Genomic DNA, 23,354 nt, shown 5'->3' with positions numbered 1-23,354 from the left:
AGTCAGTACAAATGCAATTGGTGAAAAACATATCATGCAAAATTTCTCTTTTTTGCTTTTAATGGAAAAGGCTGAAATAAATACCTATTTGGTCTCAAATTGTATTTTGGAGGGATCTGTTTCAAAATTATTTCTAAATGGAGGTCATTTGACAGCACCTCTCTTTCATTCAGATCTAATAAACAATAACATCTCTGAAAAGAAGACACAGTTGTATAATTTAAAATAATCATCAAGAGTCTCTCCTGAGAACACGAGCTGTAACTTTCACAGACCCTGACAAAAGCACAGCTGTACTACTGCAAAGGTCTGACCAGGATGCCCCACAACACCTTCAAAGCTTCCACAAATGAGAGAGCCTATGAAGCACCAAGGCAAGACAAATTTTTTCCTTTTAAAAAAATGCATTCTCATTTTTCTTCCCTGTATTACTAGGGTGGTAACAATGACCAAGATAAACTGTACTGCTCTTTTGACACAAGTATTTATTAGTATAGTAGCATCAAATGCAATTTTCATCTTCTCAGATCTACAGTTACAACAGAGGGAACAGAAAATGGGTAGACTAAATGATCTCTAGAAGTGTGTGTTATTACTGTCCTTGTTTAGTGCCACTTCAGCAAACATGGGTAACTAATTCAGATAACATCTGTGAAAGCCTGGCCCCGAAAGCGTCAAAATTGCAATAGCTGCAATTAGTCTTCCTCAGAACAGCACAAACACACCAATGAAGCCTTATTGTTTTATTTCAGTAAAGTTCTCTTAAAACATGTTACAACATAATATTAACAAAGGCAAGTATCTAAACAGTATTTTTAAAACAAGGTAATATTTCAAAAGTAGGAAATTTCATAATAAAGCACCACTTGAAACTAGTGTAGTTTTCACAGTGTACTGCCATCTGCAGAGACCACAGAACAGAGGAAGCATCTACAATATTAAAATGGACTTAACATATTCTGCCCAGTTTTGACTTCATAGAAAGCACAAAAAAAATTGTATAGATAATATATTCAGGTAAAATCTTTGAACTTGCAAAATGTTTCACAATACAAAACAATGCAGGTTTTTGTAGGCCAAATCCTTTTTCCTCCCGTATGAGCAGCACTGTATAACCTAAATTATTTTCCTTCTGTAATGATCAAGTCTTCTATAACAACCTGTTGCTCATTATCTGCATAATATAAGTGAAATAACCACCTGCCTTCCTGGATGTATTAACTTAAACCCTTTCTATACAGCTAGATTCTGCCAGGCTCAGACTTATGCTATTACTTTACGAATACCTCCATTGGAAACACTCTCTGGCAGGAAGGATTGGAGAGACTGTCTCCAGCTATTTTAACCATATTTACGAACATGGTATGAAAAGATGCAAAAGAAAAGTTTTTAAATGAATTCTGTACTTCACAGTATTATATTGTGCTACTAATAGAAAGAAACCATATGAAAAATGAACAAAAAAGTTCAAAAGTTGTAAATATAATTAATAAGATATACCTGTCAATAAAACATGCAATTTATTACAGCAAATGGGATAAGTGCCATAAAATTAGCATTCATTGTACACTGTCTGATTCCTCTTGAACCTTATCTTACTTAGGATCATAGCTGCACCACTTAACATTGCGTGGTATGAGGCAATATATATCATTTTCATAGATGCAAAGGCTATATACTATGCTGTTAATTAGGCTATCATAAATCCACACTGATTCCAACACACTCCAAATTCATTATACTATAAGCAAGGTCAGTGAGTGGCCTGAACTATGGATTCAGGCTTTTTTTTTTTTTTTTTTTTCCAAAAGGGAGAGATGCAAAAGAGGCTCAGATGATCAGCCTTTTCTTGCTTGAAATAAGGCCAAGCTTGCTGTAAGTTGCAATTAATACTACACAGTTAATAAGACTTTTTTTTCCCCATCATGTGAGTACCTTATCACAGATGACATTAGCAAAACAGTATTAGATGCATTATCAACACCAGATGGATGCAAAAAACTGCATTTCTGCCACTGTGCATCTAAAAATCTACTCTGAATTTAAGGGCAATTATGGGCATGCTGCCCAGGATCCTCTGAGAAAATTTACTACATTGAAGAATTCATACCCTGAAACCTCTCTTAGCTGAAATACTATTCTCTTGTACCTCCCTAGTAGTTTTTGTATCATTTAATACCGGTGTGTTTAAATGCAAGTACCACCAATATGCGCATAATACAGGACTTGAGCATCAGTCTCTTCCATATCCAAGAAATTCCACTGATATCACAATCTCACTCAAATAAAGTATACTTATATAAATCATGTCATTAGATTTCTATATGCTATATAAAGGCAAATGCTTTTTATGTTCAAGTAACATCTGCACTTCACTAAAGTTGCACCAGGTTATATCTAACATCGGATTCTGGTATCTGCTACACAGGTTTAAATCTAGAATGACTCCTAAATTGTCATTATACCAGGGAGTGGCAGCCTTTAACACAACTGCACAGCACAGAACAACATAGGAAAATAATGGGTTATGTCTGTGAGAAAGTCACTTTCTTCACTTTCTCTAAAACAAAACCGTAATTGTATCATTTTGAGCCTTCTCTAACATTGTCTTCCCCTGAAGTCTTACCTTAGAAATAGCCAGGCCTGCTATCTGCAAAGCTCCTCTCACAGCACATGCATCCTTCTACACAAAGCAGAGGGATATATCAGAAAACTTTAACTCCCGTGGCATTTCATCTTTGTTCGGTCTGAGTAGACTTCCAGAGTGAAGCATCCAGAAAAACTGCTCTGCTCCTAGGTAATGCAGCTCTTCTGTATATAACAGATACACAAGCTCTCCTTCCAGAAGTCTCTCTCTACCACTACAAAATACCCCTGTAATGATAACAGTATTTTGCAAATGTTGAACATCTTTAATATTAGCTTTAATTCATCCTTCCTTATGACCTTGCGAAAACAAATGAGAGCCTGGCTACACACAGGCTCAGAGACTTCTGTCAGAGACTTTGGGGACACCAGGACTGAACTTACTGTGGTTTGCAGACTTATGCTGGCTTCAACACAATGCCCAGTGAGGTATCTTGAGATGGACTGCTTAGACTTTGCAGCTGAAAGCAAGAAAAACTCTTCTCTATTTGGAGCAGGAGAACAATTTGTCCAAAGCCTTCATCTTTGAATATACACTTGAAGAAAAAAAGGTGACAGAAAGACAACCTTCGGTGTTACGGACACAGTTATAAAGTTACAAGTAAAAACAGAATGACCAGGTAGAAGTCTTGCACTTGGGTTCATTCTTTTACAGAAAATTCTAGGAGAGTATACAGGAAAAACAGCGTGACAAACCCCAAAAGAGGTGAAGAACAGAGGAAAGTACATATATTTTAGATATACATACTCAGGCAGGCACCTACATTAAAGTTATATTGTGCGTAATATTCCTTCTTTCAGTAAGGTTGATGTAAGGCAGCCTGCAAGTGCATTATTAATGTCCCTCTTCTATAATTACGTATGTGACATACATGCATCTGTTCTTTAGTCGGAGTGGTAAAAGAAGGCTAGAAAGAGCCGAGCTACATGACAGAGCATGACATTTACTCCTAACAAAAGAATGAGAAAGGAGAGTGAAGCACCATTTGTGGAAGAGAAAGGAGAAAAAGAGAGACAAAACTCTATGTAGATTAGAAAAAGAAAGAATAGCTTGATGGAAGAGTTGGAAGAAAACAAAAATCAGTGTCACTGAACACACCATTTCTTTGAATTAACAGTGATTTATCAAAAAAACCCACAAACCCAAATGTTTTTAAATTAAGTATCCGTCAGCAAAATAAATATGTTTGTAAATTGTTTTCCTTTTTGGTCAGAAAAATATTTTGTCATTTATAAGAAACAGAATAGAAATTTGTTTAATTTCCAAAAGTCTAATTTTCAAGGCGTTCTTTTAACACTAATTTCTTTTCTCCTATTACTCTTACTTTCTAGAATAGATTTCCTTCCTTCTCATCCTGCAACTTTTCACTGGCAAAACTAAAAACAGGAAAAAGCCTTCCCAAATTAATTAAATGTAGATTATTTCCAAATGAAATTAGAACAGTCATTAGATCCAATGTTTTTGTTGTAAAAACAATGTTCTATTTTTTGACCTACATCCATTTCTACCATATTAAGCATGTATACTTCAGTGTTAGCATATTATCATCTCTAGTTTCAGGCATGTTCTCTCCATTTATAGAAAACACAACATTTTGTAAGATGGAGACCAATCAGCCTCAAAGTGGGTTTTTGTTATTAGCCTGTTGCAGCAAAGAAACTGCAAGCAGGTTTCCAATATTTGGCTGTACTGCTTTCAGCTGAAGCACTACATACTAGGTATGTATTTACCCTCACCTGCAATTTTTTGTGGTCCAGAAATAAACAATTTTAAGAGACTGCTTTATTAAAAACAAGAGAGTTTGATCTGAATTAAAGGTTCCCCTGCCTGAAGATGTTAACAGAAGCAAAATTTTGGAACACTGAAAGCTCTCTCTTCTTTAAATACTATCATTCAATTAAGATTATATTTAAATATTCCTAAAATGGAGAGTATTTTAGTGGAACAATCTGCTCACATCAACACAGTATAAGGTGTCAAATATGCATAGAATCAGAGTAGAATCCAAATGCAATTGCAATCTCAACTCTGTGCTAACTTCACTGCACAGAAATTAAGATGAAATCCATAAAATAGATATACTGGTTCCATGTTCATGAGTGATCTGATTGATCCTTCCACGCACACAGTCAAGAGAAACTGATATCAGTGTTCCGTTACGCACTTCAAAAGATGCACGGAGGGACACACTGGTCCATATGCTTCCCTCTGGCATCTGACCTCCAATCTGCTGAGCAATTGCTGTGGGTTGCATGTGATCCATGGTCAACTGATTGAGAGTCATTTTGAGCACATTGCATGAGTGGATTAGCTTTAAGTTAAATGCAAGGCTGGCAACTCCCTTTTCAGTAAAAATGAAATACTTCTGAGCAAGCTGTCCAGAAGAAACCAGCTGTATCTCTTTCTCATTGGATGAGACCTGGGTGAAATCCAGCAATTTGTTTCTCACAGCACCAGTTGGCAGACCTGAAACAGAAACTGTGGCTGATATGGCACTAGAAACTGCTGAAGGGATCCACATGAGGCTAAACATACTAATTCCAGAACTATCTCCAAAATATCGAACATTACACTGTGCAGGAGAAAGTATCTCAAAGCTAATCAGATCTCCAGCACCAACTTTTGTGGCCCCAGAAGCAGATATTGATGTGTCTCTGTAATTTACCCCAGATTTAAATACATTCATTAATTCTCTGTTGGTACCATTCCTATTGATGTAAGAAATTAAGGAGAAGCCCTCCCGGATGCACATATGACCCATGGAATACAGTGCTTGGTGGAACACAAATTTGACAACACCAGTTTCAGTGAACTTTATAGCTCTTCCATCATGAGATAAACTTAGCATGTAAGGGTCAGAAACAGAAATTATTTTAAAGGTAGGTCGATAGTTGGTTTGGTAATGCATTGCTGTTGACATCTGTGCGCTGAGTGCCACAGCACCCGTGTCGTGGGACAACCAAAACAAACTTAGTGGGGTATTAAGATCATAAATATTTAAGTCTTTACTTTGATTGCAGAATTGATTTGGGCTCCTCAAATACACAGAAAGAGTTTGGCTGGGCTCCACTTCAGCAGCACTGCTTAAACTAGTGCTCTGGAAGTACCTTCCTTCTGGCTGTTCAATGCGAACACCACTTAGTTCATAGCCTTCCTCACTGCCATTTAGCTTTAAGGAAAGTTGTAAAAAATTCCTGCAGTTGTGCTTTACTGCAAAATTTAGGTCAGTCCACAACAGACCATGCTGCCTGAATACCAGGCTGCTATCTTCAACGGATAGGATTTCACAGGGAACCTTTCCCTTTATCTTCAAGTTCAAGCCAGAGTAGACCTGAGAGATGCCAGACTTTACAGAGGGTAGAACGATGTTTGCAACCCAAGACTCTGAGAGCTTGTTTTCACTGTTTGCCGAACAAATTGTATCACTGACAGTAGAACAAGGCACGGCCACCATTCCATCTTCACATCTTAAACATGCTTGGCATTCCTGCATTTCCTTATTAAAGAAATACTCTTCTCCACACATTCCCAAAGCTGCATCTTTCTCAGCAATTCCAAGGCATCGGAAACCACCTGTTCACAGGAAACAGATAATTTTTATTGTCATACCTTTAAAATACTAAAAATAAGAACTCTACAACTCCACATATCAAGTGTTTTTGATAACAGATCTAATCATAAGGGAGAAAACAGAAGATAATTATGATGGTAGATCAGCTTGTGCTCTTAAAGGAACCTTGACAGCAAACAGAGGAAATATTAGGTGTAACTCACCTTGCCCAAGCCAAGTCCAGTGGTTTAGAGTGGGAAAGGTGCTACATAGGGGTAAATCTAATCAAAACCTGTGATGGATCAGATACAAAGATATTGCTCCAAAGACACTCTCTCCCTTCCCTGAAGTAAAAGGCATGGTGACTAACCGGTGTACTAAGCAGCAAAGATATTTTCAACTAATGGAGAGTTCTCCTATACAAGGAGAAATGTGCACTGTCTGCCTGGTCATGTAGTTGTGATTGCTAAAGCAGTGCTTTTCAACCCAAGGGACACTGACCCCGGGCATTCTGTGTACAGTTTTTAAAGAACCTGCAAGAGACAAGTAAGAAAAACAAAATTGTAAACAGCAGGCTTAAAATCATTATGCAGAAGTCCACACATTTAAAACGTGGAAAAACACTGCCTTCGGACACAGGACAGCAGTGGTTGTGATGGTCTAAAGTTAAAATAAAACACTGCTGCAAACAATAAAGAGAATATCTAGAGGTGCCATTTGAAATTACTTTACTTGACATAAAGTAATTCTGTGCTGTTAAACGCTACACCATGACCTCATTGGATCAAAGAATGCACACCCAAAGAGCAGGGTTTAAAAACAGCCTGTAATTTTCTATGGAAGTTTTCCAAGAGCATTGCCAGCTGTCAATGCCTCCAGCTGGAGCACCCGGTGCACAAAACCTTTATGCACAGAACCTTCAGGATCTAAATCAACACACAAGATTTGAGGCACCCTAAAAAATAACCACTGCAGCTTGTGCCTCCAAGCTTAATCACTAGTGCACTTGCTTCTGCTTTTTTACCACCATAATCAAAACTTAATAATCATCTTTCTTATAGCTCTTCTTAAATATCCTTTACTATCTAAATACCATGTCGTACATCTGCTTTATTCTTCAGCTGGGAAGTTGCTATATCTGGGCTGGGATTTGCTCTGAGACTGGGACTACAGCATTTGACATGGACCCCAACAAGCCGTTTTTGTCCATTGCTAACCCCAGGGTGGAGCTGGCTATGCAGGCTGCTGATGGAGGCAGAAAAGCTCACCACACATACTGTGAAATGCAAGACATAGCAGTACACATGCACCTGGCCCACAAGGGATGTCAGAATATTGGCTAAAATTCACTTTTGATATTACACCAGACACTGTGTTAATTTATACAGGCTTCATATATCCATCCTCATATCTCTTCATCTATTTATGTTTCACTCGCTTAAGCGATGATTCTCCACTAACACTGACATGTAGAACTATACAATTTATTATGTGAGAACATTCTTTCTGAGACCAGGTATCATTTTCCCAAAAGAGCTCTCTGCAGAACAGTAAGATTTTTTTGTTTGAAAAAAAGTCAAGAGAAACTTAACACTTTGTTCCCCTGAAAGTGTCCAGCTTTTTTATGAGAAACAAAAGCCCAATAAATAAGATCACATTGTTTCAACTAAGAACACTCTAGAGGGAATACAGAAAAAAAAATCCCAAACATTCCTTTTGAAATCCGTTTTAACCATGGTGTAATTGCTCACGTCACTTCTTTACCAGTTCTACTTCTCATATCAATGGCTCTCCCATCACTGAGAAATACTGGATGAACTGCTGTTGAGTACACAAATACAGCTGGTTCACATAGCAGAGAAGATCTGCAGTTGTGTCTAGAAATACTTTTTGTGCTATTTGCTTCTTTAAAATATTTTAATGTACATTTAAGTATTTTGATAAATATCAAGTTTTACCAATACATACGGTGACTACTCTCACCTATTTGCTGTCTAGTCTTTTATTGATTAGATCTGGAGCAGGTGTTTCCCCTGTATGTACTTCAAATAGGTGACATCAAAGCAGCATACAGAATGCTTCATACTGTGGACACAGTGGCAAAAGCAGCATCCTACCCTTTTCCCAGGACAGGTCAAGCAGCAGACAATAGCCAAACATCAGAAAGCCCGCACAGCAGCACACTGTGCTGCTCCCTACTTCACCGCCTGACAACCTCTCCCACTTCTGCCTTGCTCCTGCTCTGGGCACTGCTGCACCTAGTTTAACAGTGAGCAGCCCCGCTGTACTCAAGCTGGTTTTGTGAAATTGAGTATCTCTGCAGCCCATTTACGAGTTCTCACCATTCGTGGAGGCCAGGCAACTGCAAGGTAATTAGAGTAAGCCATGCATATATTTTTCTGCTGTTACTACCAATAACTGCCTGATGCAAAGGTGACATTCAAGCAGATTAAGTATGGGAATCCATCTCTTTTTAAACCCTCTATGTCAAATTTGGATCATCACAAATCAACACAGCTAATTACATATTGGGGGCTATTTGTCTAAGTTCTCATTCCTCTTTCCCCTGCATCCCACAGTAAGTTCTACAGTAAGTCCTCTTTAGCTTGCATGGCATTGTGGGGGAAGTGCCTTTGGTTGACTCTGCTTGGTGGATTCACACCAAAGACAACAGTCTGACCACACTCCCTTGACTGTCTAAGAAGCAAACCATGCACTGGACTCCATTTTTGCTGATTAGGTACCTCCAACTGTCATTGCTCCTCGATGACTAGCCTTTAATCAAATAACCTAACAACTCTCATCCCAGATAAAATCAAGAAAAAGTAGCAGGGGAAGAAGGTATGATGTAGAGGAAAGCGGAAGGGTTAAGAAAGAGATGCTCCTAGTTGCATGTTCCTTTATTGTTATTTGCTCTGTCTCCCTTCATATTGTACCATGAACAGGAGTTGCTACAGATGCAACAGTCTTTGCGTGCAGCTCAAGAAACCACATACAACATCTGGAACTCATATGTCAGATCACATCCCTGTCTCCCTTACATTACCCGAAACAGACGTTCAGTTTGAGCCTCCTTTTTGACAAGTTAATTGCATCTTGTATAAGATAACGAGCTATCATGAACAGACAGGCTGAAAGTAGCAGTCCTCTCTAAAAAAAATAAAAAGAATGCTCTCTTCCATGACAGACGGGGACAATGTTGACAGGATATTCCAGGTGATTGGAAATAGTTTGCTCTCACATCTTTACAAACCACCATTAAAACTAGGAGAGGAGAGATCAAGGGAAGAGTCCTTTTGTTTTAAATACATTGCTACGGCCTTCCTGTGGTCTGACACATCACAACTATCCGTCTGTTTCTTGGCAGTATTTTGCCCTCACTTACTTTCTTCCAGCAATTGTATAGACCCGCTCTTGATCTGGGTCCCCCCACCACCAAGCCCACTGGATAAATTCCTTACAGCCTTCCCTCTTCCAAGCCACAGACTAGAGTAACACCAACTGACTATCACATTGGTGGCTCTCCCTTCCTAGGGCTGGGGCCCTGTGGGCTTCCTTCCACAAAACCACCAACTCAACCGAACCCAGTCTCTTACTAAAGAGCAGACAAAGCCTTACACCTTTCCAATGCTCTGTCTCAAATTTTGTACCCTAAGCTGTCTTGCCACTAACTGCCCACCACTAAGGCTGTCTAAAAGTGTCTTGCCTCTTCTTTCATAATAGCAAGACTGGTGGTACCTCCTCTACAGCCTTTACCATGTAAGGCATCGCTAAGTGCTCTCTTCCTCTAGTCATTTCCAGTTTTCTGTGGTGTTCGTAGTAATACCATCCAACCTACCACAGCTCCTGCCCAGAGGAAGTAAGGACAATGTAGGTGAGCCCATGTTCTCTTTTAACCCTTTCCTAGGATCAATTTCCTCTCACTTTTTTCTCTACCAGTGGCAGGGCAGGAATAGTAAAAAATCACTCAGAATCAGCTGAAAACAGTCCCTGCCCCTCAGAGAGGCTACACTGTTCTTACAAGTGATAAGTCTAGAGGAGGAAAAACATAAAACCTAATGAAGCCCTCCCTCGGTTATTTGACTGGGAGTCCTCAGGTAGCAGGCACAACTGGTGAAATGCTCTATTTGATCACAGTTCCTTTCAAGTTTTTTTGGCTGACCAAAAATCAGACAAGTAGAAAGAAACCTAGTACCTAGATATAATTTGCTCAGTATGCCTACTAATTTTGCTCTTTTGTGTCTGACTGCCATAAGAATTAATGAAGGCAAAGTCTGCAGTGCAGAACTCCAGTCAAATCTGTCCTTAAATGTCTGAAAAATTCCCCTAAGCCCCCACAAATGATGGAATCTGTTGATCATTCCTCAGTATTTGACCATATTGTTGCTAAAGGAGAGTAAGATTGATGGAGGAAGGCCCTATAACAACCTTCATTAGATTAAATCAAATATCTACCCCAGTGCAGCAAAAGGAAAATGACAACTATTTTTCTCCATCAGGAATAATAGCTGATTTTAACCCCATTTGCACCAGCATAAACAAGAAGGAAGTGAGGTCATAAGTGAAAATTAAAACCAACGCATATAAACCCCCATGAAAATAAGGTAAAAGGGACCATCCAATGCTCCTAGTGGATATTATGTCCTAAATAGTCTATTGTCCACAAGAAGTGCTATCAACTTACAGCTGAGTGTTTTTCAACCCCTTTGATACCAACAAGCTGAGCACGTCATTACTCACATACAGGCCTGAGCCCTTATCTGCATCTTTGGCCTGTTCCTGAAGATCTAATTATCTTCAGTCTGTAATTATCAGAGAATACAACTTACCCGGAGTATTCAGGCATTTTACCCTCTCACCACAAATGCTTGGAGATTCAGTGCATTCATCTCTGTCCTGTAAATCACAAGAATCGTATTGAAACACTTTAACGCAACAACTTAAATTTGAAACAGGCACTCCTGCAGGCTCTGTTACACCCATCTGCTGGTAAAAGGCATATGTAGGGATGGAGAGGGGGCTCATCCCAGAAGCATGTGGAAACAAGACACCTTGTTTTGGATTTGTCACCCATTTTAACAACGTATCCAAAAATACTGCACAGTGTCCACAGAAAGCCAGTAGTGTGCAGATGACAAGCTAAATGGATTGGTTGTACAGCTAACACTTGTTACAGTGCAAGCTCTGTAAGACAGTATGGCATCCTTGAGAGCAGTGCATCACTCGATTGGTCTTAAGGACGTTGTAACATTTGAGACAGTGTTAGGGAAGGCCCTTAAAGACATTTAGTCTGGGAGGAAGGTGCTAACTGAAAAACACACAAGACAGGTAAATGGTAAAGTAGTATTTCCTGTCAACAAGCCCTCCTTTCACCCTACAGCAGGCAGAGGGGAAAGAATAACAGGCTACATTTGCATTTAAATGCTAGTGTTAAAGAAAACTGAGACTAGCAGAAAGTGAACCTGACAGACTTTTTCAGGTTCTCTTCTCAGTATTTTAGGCTTAGGTCACCAGCTGGGCTCATGTTAAGCTAAGAATTGGGGGCAACACTTGGTAAACAAGACACTGCTTTAAATATCAAGTTCCCCATATATCCTAGGACTTTTAAATAAGAGAAAGCGACGAAAAAGCCATCTTATTTTGCTTATATGCTGCTTACGTATTTTATAATAAAATGTATTTAATAATAAAAGCATCCACGTTCTATATTTTTATATGGTTGTATGTTATGTTGAAGCTGGAACTAGTTTGTACATTTGCTTTAACTGACAGCTTTTGTTTCTGAACTTATAAATAAATATCTGACACCCAATTTTGCTTCGTAAAGCTTTCCTCTGCTTTTCAGAGACGACTAGAAGTTCCTGTAGAGTGGATTGGGATTAAACAAACAAATTTAGCATGTATAAGTATACATGTTTTAGGACGTCTTTTCCTACCATGATGAAAAGAATCAAGGTCCTGCCAGCTGTCAGGGTTGGGAAAACGTCACACCCAACAGCCACAAACTAGTGCCCCGTTTAGAGCAGTAAATCCTAAAGAGAAAACCCACAAAAAACTTCAGGCAGACTTTGAAGCCATAGACCCATTTAGTAAAACACATGCTTCAAACTGGATCTGTCTAGGTCTCCAAGTAGTTATTTCCAGAATGTTACCCCAGTATGTCCAACACAATACTCCATAAACAATAACTGAAAGATACAGAATTATATTTCACCTGGCAAATCCGATCAGAGTTTGCAGAACACTCAGCCATTTGGAAAAAACCAGCAGGACACAACGTGCATTTTTCACATTGTGAAGGTGTCTTTTGGAAATTGCAAAATTCATCACTTTCACAAAGGCCACAGTCCAGCAAAGACTCCCCAACACTAATCACTTTTGCATCCACTTCTACTTTATGCACAGAGTATGACTTCTGGAGATGATTTCTGACCTGGTTCTGAAGTCCTTGAAGATGACTTTCAAAATAATTTTGAATATCTTCTTGCAAACTCTGAAATGACATTTGTTTTACTGTATCAAAAAGCATGCCATACTGGACTTTGATCAGATCCATTTGCTCATACATTTTTCTTTGCTGTTCAAGAATCTCCTGTTGCTGGCTAACCAATATGTGCTGCTGTTCAGCAAGTTTTTGCTGCAAGTCGACAATGATCTGCTGTTGGCTTTTTAGCATTTCAGTAAATTTCTCATGCCCTTTTGCAAGGTGCAGCTGTAGTATTAGGGCATCTTCAGATGGAACTTCATTTTCTCCTGAAATACAAATGATTGATTATTGTCCCAGAAAAGTATTTTTCCAGCTTGCTGTATTATCTCTTCAAAGGCATTCAAATTTTAAGAAGTTAATGAAAAGTCTCACTAAATTTAAGTCATGATTATAAGGCCAGTTCCTTTACTATCATTGTAGCCCCTTCATGGGACCACAAGGTCTTCCATTTCATAAGCAACATCATTTATGGTTGTAGACATCAAAGAAGTTGTAATCAAGCCCCCTGCTTCCAGGCATAAATTAATCATCACTGGGGTTCAATAACAAATTAATCATTCCTATGCTCAAATACAGTAAAGAGCAAATGGTCAATTTTCACTGTAGAAGCGATAAAATGAGGTAATAAAACTTGCTGAGCATACCAAGATATTAAGGGCAGTAAAAGTAAGGGTCAATTGCAAAGAGCTCCAAAAGGAGTCTATAATACTGAGTAGCAGCAGTAAAACGGCAAAAAGAAACTCAAAGGAGATAAAGGTGAAATGAGGCACCCACTGGAAAAAAAAAAATCTAAGTTTTTTATATCCAATGTTGTACTTGTAGATTATTACCACCACTTGGAAACAATCTTGAGGTAATATATCTAGATATAGTCGTTGGGCTACAGACCCATGTAATAATCAGTTCAGTGCCCAACAGAGGTCAAAAAGGCAAATAAAATGCTAGGACTAATCAGAAGAGGAACATGTAACAGAAGAGAATGGATCATGATGACATTATATTAATCAATACAGCATCTTTCATACAGAACGCAGTCCTGGTTCTCCATCTCAAAAAAGGGCACAGAAGAACTCAAAAAGTTCACAAAAGGGCAGCAAGGAAAATCTATCATACGATACTGCTACAATATGAGAAAGTAGGTGAGACTTTTCAGGCTCAGGGAAAAAAGGGAAACCAAACAACTGTGCTATATTACAAGTGTCATAAAGCAAGCGGATATGGAAAGACTCTTCACTCCTTCTTCCAATACAAGAATTAGGGGATACGAAATGAAGACAGCAGTTCCAATACATATTAAAAGTTCAGTCAGGTCCAGAAAGTTGCTGGCTCAATATATAAAATAAAATCAATTTGAGGCTTTAGCTGATACACAGACATCAATAAGGTTCAGGAAATTTGAGCAACAAACTGTTGGAGCTGGAAAAATTATCTAGGCAAATATCATGCCATGCTTTCCATAGTATCTGCTGCTCCACCCTGCCTGAGAATCCTGAATCCAATATGGTCACTCACCTGTTCTTATGCAGCACTGAATTTTCTTCAAGTGCAGAACATCAGGGATGAGACAATGAAAAAGATCATAGCCAGTTCCCGTTTCTGGTTCCTAAAATATTTTGCTGTTCTGATACTTTTATTCATGGCACAAGACACATTAATTTTTATTTTCCAGTATTCACTTAAATATTAAGGTAGTTTGCAGGGTACTGGATTTGAGAAAGTGAAGACCAGGATCCAGGAAAGGCCACCGTCCCCATCCAAGTTGGAAATTCCAGACTTTGAAATTCCTGGTAAATTATACTCCCCAGATCTCTTTCCTAACATGAAAAAGTAGTTCTGTGAAGAGCAGAACCAATGTAATCCGATCCCCTGTGGATTTGTGTCTTCATTTAACTGGCTAAATAAGTAGCAATACCTTTCCTACCTTTCTTCCTCAGAATACAGAGCAACACCAAGCTGCTTTTGTCCTACCGGCCAAAAGGACTGCCAGCTAGAGCAAACTTCCAAATGCTCATATTCCACTCTCTCCCCACTTTAACCACCTCTTACAAAGTTTATACAACCTTGCCTGCTTTTAATACCTCTGCCTGTTGTCAAATTTGCCTGAAAGTAGCCCATTGACAGATATTGGGCAGCAAGACAGTTACAAGCACACTGTGATTGCCTATCAAGATTTTTCACCAACCTACATGGGCTCCATTTGTGCTTGAGGCTGGAAAGACATTAACAAATTCCTTTTCACAAAACATTTTGCTCTCAGAAGTCTGGCTTACAACGCAGAATACAGGCAGAAAAGCACAGGTCTTTGCCAAGTATTTTGGCTGTACAAGTGACAACACAGTGCAAAAGGACTACACGATGTATCAGCAAGAGATGACTTACCTGGCCAAATAAAGCATATGCACCTAGAAAAACAGCTGATGGAAGCTGACATATTGAGGCTCTGACTACCATGTTGACTACTGTTACTTGTTTCTTGGTAGATCTCCCTCTAAGTTTTCTGAGAGGGACTTCATCCTCTTGCCCTGCATTAATATGATTTCTTACATGCTGGGATCACATGTGAGAACAGGGCTCCATGCTAGTACTGCAATACTTTTATCAATAAAAATAATATAAATATAGTAAATAATGAGCACAATATTCTTATAATACTAGAACACCTAAAATCTAAACGCATTCTCTTAGGAAACGGCTACATAGTACTAACAGCCATCACATTTACTGTTGAATGAGCTGCATACATGTTTGCCTTTATCAGCAACTTCAGAGAGAGATGATCTTGACTTTAATCTTGAAATGTTAACAAATCCAGGTTTGTAAGGAACAAATAGTAATGCAAGTAACAGCATTAAACTCCTCCTTTCCAGGCCTTTTGACACTCTTTCTCAATGAAATAGAAAAAAAGAAATAACCTTCATGGAGGTGAGGAAAAGTCCAACTGCACCACTTAAAAGTCAGCCCGGGGAACTGCCTCTGGGGAACTGCGAGAGGGAGTGAATCCTACAGTCAAGGATATATTACCAAACCACTTTTTTCCAAAACCCCTTTTCCTCCAGTTCTCAGTGGCTGAGATTCGGGGACCAATAACAATAACATTTGGAATTATTCCAGCCATCACAAATGTCTAGGCAGGGAGAATACTAACTCTTCTAAGACAGGGTTATTGGGCTCTTCCTGTCCTGGGAATCTGGGCTTTTCTCACACATGAGCAAAGTTATTAGAGAAAACAAAGGTTAACTAAAGCCCTGATTCAATAAGAGACATAAAGTAGACCTTATTTTTAAGCACATCCTTAAGGAGCATTGTCTTCAAACAGTAATTGTCTGACTTGCTGGCGGTAACAACAGCTATAATTTTAAGTACTGACTGCAGTGAAGCTTACTCACGACAGACCAGCTTTCTATTATCTCTGCCCTAAACAGTCTTACGGACCATTGTAACAATGGCTACATTCCAGACAGTCAATTAGTTTTGGTCCTTTGGCTGTCTAAAGCTCAGCTGGTGAGAATATGAGGCCTAAAAAATCCTTTTTGTCTCTTTTTTTGTTTCATTTTTACCCATTTTGCAGTACTATGACTAAAGTTATACTTATCGGTACAAGAGGCCCTTCGCTGCACAGTATAGTTGGTGCTACTGGCAGTTCACGACGCCAGAGCAACAGAAAGACTAATAAAGCTCTTGCATGGAAGAGAAGACTCTACTGAAGATACACTACAATCTGTTAAAGAGAAGGGATATCTTGTTTGCCAAAAAAATTCTATAGTCTAAAATAGCTCAGATGCAGAATGCCCTAAATGTGGCCATCTTTCTCTCCATTAACTATATAAAGGTAAGGCATGGTGAACATGTCAGATAGGGATGTCTCTATCACATACATCTAAAATTATCAGAATTTCACTGCAAGTGATGTTTACACATAAGTAGATGCTAGCAATCCTACTTAAGTACCTTTCCACATTGCCCAGACAAGCATCAAACAGGTACACCCACTAGCAACACTCAGATGTTCCCATGGCCACAGATGCAGTATTACATTCCTTGCACATACACACCACACACAGCCGTGGCAAGATCTGTTTGCAGACATCTATCTGCTCCACGCTCCAAGGATCAATCCATGGTGCAAACACAATATCACGAACGATCCTCTGCTGCACTTCCCTAGTAGACCTGGAAAGGACACGTCATCCTGAGGGCACACTGCATGGGCAAGGTAGCCCTCAGGCACAATCTGGCACTGCACAAGGGGCAGAGGCTAAAAGCAGGCAGCCATGCTACTGCGAGGAAGGGAAGGCAAGGTCTTCATTGGGACCAGAGACCACAGAGCCATCTGATGGTGTCAGTTGCTCCTGGTAACCACAGGAGATGAGAGCAGTGGGCTGTAGGCACTGCTCAGTGCACAGATAGGTATGGCAGCTGCACATTATTTTGCCCAGATGCAGGTGTTTGCAGCTGCAGAGAAGTCTGCCCAAAAGAAAACAACAGAAAGATGGGTCTGATGGGAAAAAATCAAGGATTTAATGACAATTAATGAGAGAGAAGAGAAACACAGGGTAACACAAAATGGTAAGGCAACAAAAACAGGTCCTGTGCATTCCTTCTTTTGGGATGCCAGTCTCTCATCTGAAGCAAGGTGTACTCACGGTGCTGCTGAGAAATAGCAGTGACAATCTTGCAGAGGAATGGGCTCATCTGATTTGAAAAGGGAGTACAAGTTTGCATCCGGCATCTTCACCTGGCCAACAGAAGCGGTGGTTCAGCTGCAGCGGGCAGGAGCTTTCCAGATAGTAGCTGTAGTGATACTGGTTGAAAAGATGATGATGATGTTTGTGCGACCCCCATAGAAGGGCTGTGCTGGTTCTGGCAGGCAGCTGATGGGGAGTAACAGTCACTTGCCTCATGCAGATGAGCCTGCAAACACAGGCACAGTGCTAGGAATCAGCTACAGCCCCTGATACTGGCCACTGTCTTGGAGGGCTGACATCAGGCATGGTCTTCAGCAAGCATTCAAGAAGACTGCACCTCACATGAATGGGGCTACGCAACAGGTTGAACAAAAGATTATTCTGCTCACTAAAACACAGCCTCCTCTGACAGGTAAACTGGAGGGGAGGTCTCTCTTAGTGACTGAAGAATAATTGCAAATCTACTCATGCATTGTTACAGAGTTAGTAGTCATAGGTTGGGGTGGGCCACCAGGTCTCCACCTGTGGATAGTGAATTAATACAGGCAGAAAAATGGCCTCAGGGTCACCTAGGCAGCGTATTCCAGTTCCCCTGCTGTCTGAGGAGAGGGCAATGGCAAAGAAACACCCCATGCGGCTAGCCTTAGTGTGATGTGCTGAAATGGTAACCGGACAGAAATGTTCCCCTAAAAGCAAGAGAAAGACAGGAACAGTCACTGACCTGTTTCTTCCTGAATAGACCATTTCTTCTGTTTTCAGCTATAGCACCTTAGACATGAAACTGAAGGGCCAGCAGCCTTACGTTTCTTTCTTCCACCAGGAACTAACTGTGCCTTTATCCTTGATCTAAAACCACTAGAAATCCCCAAGACAAATTCTCTGCACATGGCTGCCAGAGAAACCTCCTTCAGGTTGATTAATTGAGGTAGAATTAGGAGGATGGTGCAGGATGTAGAGGTAGCAGATAATCTGTCATAACTTGTGTTCTTTCTGGCTGCATGACATTCCTGGATTTCTTGGAGGCTAAAATAAATTAATGATTGCCTGGGCTGGAGGCATACACCTGCGCTGTCCATAAAATGTATAGACATCACCCTGCAGTAAAGCAAAAAGATGTACTGTGCACAGGAAAAAAAATACTGCTGTTATTTTCTTTGCCTCCTGATCACTTAAGTCACATGCTGAGCACATGGTGCAGCCTCACCTCACAAGGCACTGCGAAGAGGACTGGGAACACACGGCAGCCACTCTTGAGTGCTAGAGGCAACTCTGTGCACTCTGACTAACCCCAGAGACTCCTAGAGCTCAGCTGAGCCTGTCTGCAGCATATCCACTGCTGCACTCAAGAAGGCCCTAGATTTTCTTCAGAGGGACTTTTCCTGGTCCCCACACACTACCAACCACCACTGGCAGTTCTTCTGAATCTGATTCTTCTCCATGAAGTTACATCTGTACTGCACATCTGTAAGATGGACTCCTGCCACACCTGCATAATGAGATTTATCCACAAAATTTCATGGCAGGAAAGCCATCATCTCCATCATACAGCCTGGGCACAGCTCTTGAGCGAGCTCTCAGTCTCCCCTAGCAGGGCTCTTTAGAAGACTAGAACTGCAGTATGCTTTTCATGATCCTTACCTGCATTTGCCCTGTTGTGTTCACTCCATGCTGTTTGAGTAGCAGCTCTCCCCAGACAACCATAAAAGCATTTCCCCTAATTAGACGTCTGATAATCACATTTTGTTGTTCTGTTCTAGTAGACAAGCCTTGCTGGAATTGCTATGCAGAACCATGCTCATTTCCGAGACCCACCATTCCACCTGCAAATGGGGATTGAACAATGTACCCTCTGCACTAATGCAGGAAACCCACTGACCTGTGTTCAGGAGGTCTCAGGCAAATGCAGAGAATGTAAGAGGTTGCAGGCAGAGCAGAATACTGGATGCTTGCCTGTACCCTGACTTGAAGGAAACCAAAGACTGTCAACACGGCTTATATTTTTGCTCCTGATGCCAAGAACGTGGAATTTCTGCTGGCTGTTGATGAAAGCAGTATGCTATTCTTCCACTCCTAGGAGAGAAAAATGCCTTGTGAAGGCCTGGGTCCAGTCTTCGGAATGGGCAAAACAAGTACATATGTTCTTCGTCCAGTCTGGACAGAAGTATGTCTACAGCAGGTCTCATCCACACCAACTGCAGCCATGATTGCTGCAGTGGGCCTGGGTGTGAGCTGGTGCCAAATGGTGTCACTCGCTGGCCAAAAGGCAAAACCAGCGAGAGCGGAGAACTTCTGAGGGTGCAGCTGTCCTCATCTGAAAGCTCTCTCACACACATAAGCTCACGTGTTATCCCAGGTTTGCCCACTGTGTGCTTCCATGATGACAGTGCCTTCCATGAGATTACGCAGTTTAGTGGGCAGTGCTGTACGCTGCTTTCCCTCCAACATAGAGGATGCTCTCTCTGCCACAGGAAGGAGATGAGTGCACAAATCCATGACTGCCACAGGCCCTAAGGTATAATCCATTCTTGACACATTCAAGGATTTTGGTAAGGGAAACTTCTAACCACACTTCTGTTCCTCCAAGACTTCACCCGGCACGAGGCCTGCAAAGAGCATAAAATTGGAACACCACAGTGAACTCTGCATCGAGTCTCCAAAACCCCCAGTGTCTTCACCCTCCAACCCTTTTGCTTGAATGTCCCTTATTCTGTTTTCCTCTGACCCACGTCAGAGGGGACAGAGGACCTAACCCTAAGGCCTAGGAGATGAGGGGTGCATGTAACTTACCATGTTAGCTGGAAGTGCTGACGGTACTGGAGACTGGGCAGCACAGACTGATCCAGGTCCTCTGAAGACGGCCAAAGAACAAGATGATGCTTGAGAAAGAGGTCATGCTGAGCTGCATGCTCTTTGTAAGACCTTCATGTAGATACACAATGTCTGCTTTCAACACCATCCGTGAAGTATTAGTCTTTTCTGTCCATGCAGAATGCCCTTATTATTTCCCAGGGCTTGTATTACACAGAGATGGATTTTGGTAAGGACAAAGAAAATGCAAATATCTGGGTCATTTTGCAAAAGGGAGGCATGGCGGTTATGATGATAGTACAAAGAGTATGCACAGAAGCAGAGAAAATGGAGGCTAACCATACCGACTACTCTGTTTTCTGTCCACCTTTGGTCACGGAGCATACAGAGGTTCTGTAAGGCATCTGTGGGCAATATCAGGCAAGATGAAGGTAGACAGTTTGACTGCAGTAGGCACAGGGAGGGTTAAATCTCAGCCCTGGGACCAGAATCACCACTAAGAGCTGAGTCTGCTTTGGAGGAAACGTTTCTTTGTCACTTTGCTAAGTAGACACTGCTAATGAGGCTTGGCATGGGCTCTGGTGTCTGAAGCAGCCACAACCCTTGGGTTAGCCACACACATGACAACGTTTAAATGACCTTCTTCATGCTTTCCATTAGCTTTTCACATCAATGGGGAATAAAATAAATCACACTTCTTCATACATTTTATAACTTCCAGATAAGGCATTTAACAGAAACTGAACTGCTTTGCAGTCATTAAAGATCTGCTGGTGCTTTTCATGTGGGTAAATCCACAAATCCCAGGCAATTACAAAACACCTTCCGCTGACTGTGGGTATAATCATGGACATACCTGGCTATTACAGGGATCCTAGACTGACCAGAACTGTGCTCTTGTCAACTGACAGACAAGTGGTCTGAATGATGTGCAGTAAAACAGGCTCGTCAATTTCTTTAGGGTTTGTTTGCTGGCTATTACAGCAAGACTATTTGCCAGCAGCAGCAAGTTTCTTACCAATAGCACCAGTCCATTCATCATGGGTGTGGAACGTACACACACTCCACCAAAGCCTTGTATAATGTTGGTATAAATTAAAACCACCAGAACTATCAGATTGTGAGGGGAGAGATGGGTAGAGGTCTTACTCTTGTTTAAAAACAGCACAGAAAAAGGCTTTGCCATGTTTCATCTGCTGTGGGTCTCCTGTGTGCACACATGTATGCAGCGGCAGGATGAAGGGGAGAAGGGAGGGGAGCCGGGGCAGCAGTTCCCCCCAGGTCACGAAGACCAGTGCCAGATTTGCCTCCGAATTCTCCCAAAATCAGGAGGTCGGGTGTCCCCGCGCCGGCGCCCTCACGGCCGGGCTCCCAGAGGTGCCCCAGTCCCTCGGCTCCGCCGAGCCCTGCCAGGCGTGAGGAGACCCAGCACACCCGTGACCGCGGCTCTCGGCGAGCCGCGCCGCGCCGCCGCGGCCCCCCGGGGCGGCCCCTCCCGCCCGGCCCCCTCGGGGCGCCCCGCACCTGGCTTCACGTCGCAGGTGAGCTGCACCCCCAGGGCGCCGCCGCCCAGCTCGGGGCCGGCGTAGGCGAAGTCGTCCCCCGCGAAGTGGGCGGCTCTCTCGGCGGCGCGCAGCGGGGCGGGCTCGGGGCAGCCCTCGGCGGGGGCGGCGCAGCCGGGGCTGCGGGGCCGCGGGCGCAGGCGAGGCGGCAGCCGGCACTCCAGGCCCTGGCAGTCGCGGCGGGTGCCGTTGGCGGCGCAGGCTCCGCCGGGGCAGGACTCCGGCGCGGCCCCCCGGGCGGCGGGCGGCGGGGCGGCGTGAGGGGCGGCGGGCGGCGCCTTGCCCTGCGGCGGCCGCAGCGGCGTGGCGGTGTGGAGGAAGGAGCGCGGCGGGCGGCCGGCCCTGCCGCCGCAGCGGGCCCCGCGGCAGGGCGCCGGGGGCGCCTCCCCGCCGCCGCCACCCCCGCCGCCGCAGGGGGGGCCGCGGCAGGTCTCGGCCGGGCCGCCCCCCGCGCCCAGCAGCGAGAGGCAGACGCCGAGCCAGCAGCGCGCCCACCACAGCCGTCTCCCCGGCATCTCCGGCCGCGCCTGCAAGAGAAGAGAGGCCGCGGCGGGTCAGGGGGAGCTGCGGAGCCCCACTGTGCGGGGTGGCCCGAGCCCGCCGCTCCCGCCGCCCCAGCCCGGGGTGCGCAGAGCTGCGGACCCACACCCACCCCGCCCCGCCCCGTCCCGTCCCGTCCCGTCCCATCCCATCCCATCCCATCCCTCTGCCCCTCGGTTTTGCAGGTCCCGCCAGAGCATCCCAAAATCGGGGAGTACTTTTCACACCGCCCCCGTCCCGTCCCTCCGCGCCGTCTCCCCGCGTAACCTGCGGGAAGGTGCGGGGCAGCGCCCGGAGCAAGTGCGGCCTCGGGCTGGGATCCTCGGAACGGCTGCCCGTAGCGGGGACTGACCTCCTCCGAAAGCTGGAGGGGAATGGAAATGTGCAACATTCCTGAGGCTTCGTTAGCATCAGATTTCCCAAGCGCCTCCCTTTAACTCCTTCGCTCCTCCAGCCCCTCCGGCCGCCCGGGGCGGAGGAGGGGGCTGCCCCGCACCTCCCGCCGGCTCCGGCCCTCCCGCGGGGCCGCCGGCGTCTCTTGGCAGCGAGGGTTACCCCGAGGCGCCCGGCGGGGGTGTGTAGGCATCTTAAAAGGTGGGCTTCCATTCCCAGTGGTTTTACTTCTCTTGAAAGACAATAATAGTGACCCCAAAACAACAGAAATGAAGTACACGCGCAGCGCAGTTTCCATTATAGAAAATTTCATGCCGCTGGAAAAAAGTTACTGGTAGTTTGGATTTCTTGTTTGTCACTTTGATCCTCAGGGACCTACACCAGAGACAACCACGATCGGCAGCTGCCGTTTTCTCTGAGGCTACTGGCAGCCGCAGCATAAACCGAAGCGGAGGACTGATTTTGACTGCAAAATCAGTTTTGACTGCAAAACCATGCAGCTCCGGTGATATGCATCGCTTTTCGATAAAGCAGCTTTCCTAGACCCCTTCTAGCAGCGCTCACACCGATGTGCGAGAAGCAGCATACCTTTCAAGTGCTCTGAAGCGTGAATAACTCCCCGCAGCAGGAGCCACCTCCCTTACCTAATCTCTTCCACATGCTACTGGGGGGAAGCAACACC

At 43.2% G+C, this 23,354-nt stretch overlaps 1 protein-coding gene and 1 long non-coding RNA gene across 2 annotated transcripts; both read right to left on the bottom strand.

The window, feature by feature from the left end:
• Positions 1-728: 728 nt before the first annotated feature.
• LOC142054069 (uncharacterized) lies at positions 729-22,885 on the bottom strand. Its single transcript, XM_075086267.1, has 5 exons — positions 22,547-22,885; positions 21,702-22,266; positions 12,412-12,950; positions 11,027-11,093; positions 729-6,220 (listed from the first exon to the last, which is right to left on the bottom strand). Exons 1-5 carry the CDS (start codon positions 22,883-22,885, stop codon positions 4,701-4,703), a joined length of 3,030 nt encoding a protein of 1,009 aa, XP_074942368.1. The 3' UTR covers positions 729-4,700.
• Positions 17,179-21,675, bottom strand: LOC142052468 (uncharacterized). The gene is made up of 2 exons (XR_012658852.1): positions 20,157-21,675; positions 17,179-19,972 (listed from the first exon to the last, which is right to left on the bottom strand). It is a non-coding gene; the product is annotated as an uncharacterized LOC142052468 (long non-coding RNA).
• Positions 22,886-23,354: the final 469 nt, after the last annotated feature.

Source organism: Phalacrocorax aristotelis, chromosome 2 (genome assembly GCF_949628215.1).
Source record: "Phalacrocorax aristotelis chromosome 2, bGulAri2.1, whole genome shotgun sequence".
NCBI classification, from domain to species: Eukaryota; Metazoa; Chordata; class Aves; order Suliformes; family Phalacrocoracidae; genus Phalacrocorax; species Phalacrocorax aristotelis.
The sequence above is the reverse complement of the archived record's forward strand: the minus strand, read 5'-3'. Positions and strand labels throughout refer to the sequence as shown.